This window comes from Vipera ursinii (genome assembly GCF_947247035.1).
Source record: "Vipera ursinii genome assembly, chromosome: 1".
In the NCBI taxonomy this organism is placed as follows: domain Eukaryota; kingdom Metazoa; phylum Chordata; class Lepidosauria; order Squamata; family Viperidae; genus Vipera; species Vipera ursinii.
This window is the reverse complement of record NC_139512.1, coordinates 159,009,436-159,011,935: the sequence shown is the minus strand read 5'-3', so window position 1 is coordinate 159,011,935 and position 2,500 is coordinate 159,009,436. Positions and strand designations below refer to the sequence as shown.

At 35.0% G+C, this 2,500-nt stretch overlaps 1 protein-coding gene across 4 annotated transcripts in view; it reads left to right on the top strand.

Moving 5' to 3' along the window:
* OLA1 (Obg like ATPase 1) overlaps positions 1–2,500 on the top strand; it is a 108,908-nt gene that overhangs the window by 101,161 nt on the left and 5,247 nt on the right. For all 4 annotated transcript variants that reach the window (XM_083348098.1, XM_083348099.1, XM_083348097.1 and 1 more), the window contains one exon: positions 1,643–1,765. In XM_083348098.1, the coding sequence (XP_083204224.1) occupies positions 1,643–1,765 (123 nt within the window). The remainder of the gene's footprint in view (positions 1–1,642; positions 1,766–2,500) is intronic.

The window sequence follows — 2,500 nt, the reverse complement described above, 5'->3', positions numbered from 1 at the left end:
GAATCTGTCTACCCTCCTCCTGTGGTCAGAGATAAGACATACCAGTATTGTACTTGCTTAATCTGTGTGACTGGGTTTGTCTGCAATGAAATTGATGTTGCTTTTCATTTTGTATTTGCTAAGTTTGTTTTGGGTTGCAGGAGGATATTTTTTTTCCCTTTGCTTCGCAATAAAAGCAGTATAACATGATTATGCTCCTTAGAGGCACGTGACTCGGCTATTTCCCTCCCCCCCCCCCACAAAACAAATACAGACCTGAATGTTTCGGAGTAGTTTATTTCAATGGTTTTGTGTGTGCACTATAGCCAGTCTCTGCATATGCCTAAAAACTATTTTGATGTAGACTGATTACAGTCAGAGTAGCTAATTTATTCCCAGTGGACTGTAAAAGCTGAGCTGTATAATGGTTCGCTTTTTAATGTAAATCTATTTTAATATAGAAGCGAGTATTTTTTTTTCAGATGCATCCAATGACAATATCCGTACTGACTATAATGAAACTGTATCAGTTCTTCAAGATAGCAAACACAACATTTTCTGTCTTAAATCTGTTCTTGCTTCAATTATTTTAGCTACTATACAAGGTGTTATTGGCACTGCTTTTATATCTCCTCGGAATAATTGATTTCAGTCTGTGCAATCTTCAGTCAGCTTCATTTTAAAATGACACTGCAGATGCCTAGCCCCTTCAACAGTATGCTGAATTTTGAAAGTATGTTTAGTTTCCTATCAAACTTGGGCTCAGCTCAGAATAGTGACTTCAAAGACCTTTCTGCAGATCCTTTCCCTCCCTGGAAATCTGAAAGCTAGTTTATCTTAAGACGGATTGTAAGTATCTTTGATTTAATGTGCTGAGATATTTAGTCAGGGAAGCATCAGTGAGTAACCATATTAACCCAATACATCTTATATTATAAAAACTGTGCTTTGCAGTGTCAGACTTCTTAGTACTTTAACATGGTTTGTTAAGCAGCCTTTAGGTCACCCTTATTTCTCAAAATTCCTTTCGGTGACTGTGTGTGCAGAGAATAGAGGCTCATGCAGATCAGCTCACGAAGCAATTGTAATGCATTCTTCATCATTTAAATGTGTCTGAATCATTTGCATGTACGTCAGTGGTTGTGGATTGTTTGTGGTTGTTGCATTGCTTTGTAAATATGCAATTTAATGTCTTTCAAACAGGCATTTGCTACAGCTTTTGTCGAACATGCTACGTGTATATATATATATATACCTGTTTGGCGGATTTATAGTTGGTCATGTTATTTTTATTGGAATTCCACAGAAATTATAAGAATTTTACCCAAGACTTAAGATTGTACAGTTTTAAAAGTTATTGCATTTGCTTATTTGTTTTTAATGTGAACATCGGATTTCTGTTCAAATACACTATGTCCAAAATCAGTACAGTTGTTGGTATGTGTTGGAATAAAATTGGCAGGCATTCTTTTAATACTTGTTTATTTTTTCTAGAAATGTCCATCTGTGACCATCTGTATTAGAAATCAATCATTTTGTTTCTTGACCTTTTAACTGATAGGAAACTAAGTTTCAGAAGATATTGAAAACATTGTACAATATGGACATCTCTGTTCTACAATCAATTTTCCTAAACACAGATAATTTTCTCTTGGTTTCACAGAAAGGGACCAAGGCTCCTCAGGCAGCTGGAAAGATTCACACTGATTTTGAAAAGGGATTCATTATGGCTGAAGTAATGAAATTTGAAGATTTTAAAGAAGGAGGCTCAGAATTGGCTGTCAAGGTATCCTTTCCTTTCCTTTCCTTTCCTTTCCTTTCCTTTCCTTTCCTTTCCTTTCCTTTCCTTTCCTTGTCTCTTATTTCAAGACTTCGCTCACCGAAAGTGCATCTGACAGTCAGTTCTAATAATAGAGATAAAATCTATTGTTGTTTTACATTTTGACAAAGAATACAAATGTACTGGAAAATGCTGTTTTTAAGGTATAACAATTATTGTACAAACGTGAGCAATTATGAGCCAGCACAAAATTAAAATTTTATGTTGGCAGTAGTACTGTCTAGCACTGCTGACTATACTGATTAAAGATAATTATACGAAAGAACAATATGCCATTTTCAGATTATTTCAGAAATATAATACATAGCAGCCATTCATTCTTTTAAAAAAATGAGGCTGTTTTGGGGGGTGGGGGTGACATAACAAAATGGCAAGTATTTGAAGAAAATGCTTTATTGTATAGTTAATTGTAAAATTATTCACCTATAAGATTTAACAGTATCAGGATTTTCTAATCATTGAGTTGTGATTTTATTATTATTGCTTCAGAAATGAATGAAAATGTTCTAATAGATGGATGGGGGCTTTGACTTAACAAAGATGGGGAATTTGATCTTATTTCTAAACGCTAGAGGGCAGAGGCAGATTAGGTGCCCAGAGATGTGCCCTACTACATAGTTTCCTGTGTTGCAATTAGATCACAGCCAGTTCAGTCAGATTTAGATTTGCATTAAAACTGGC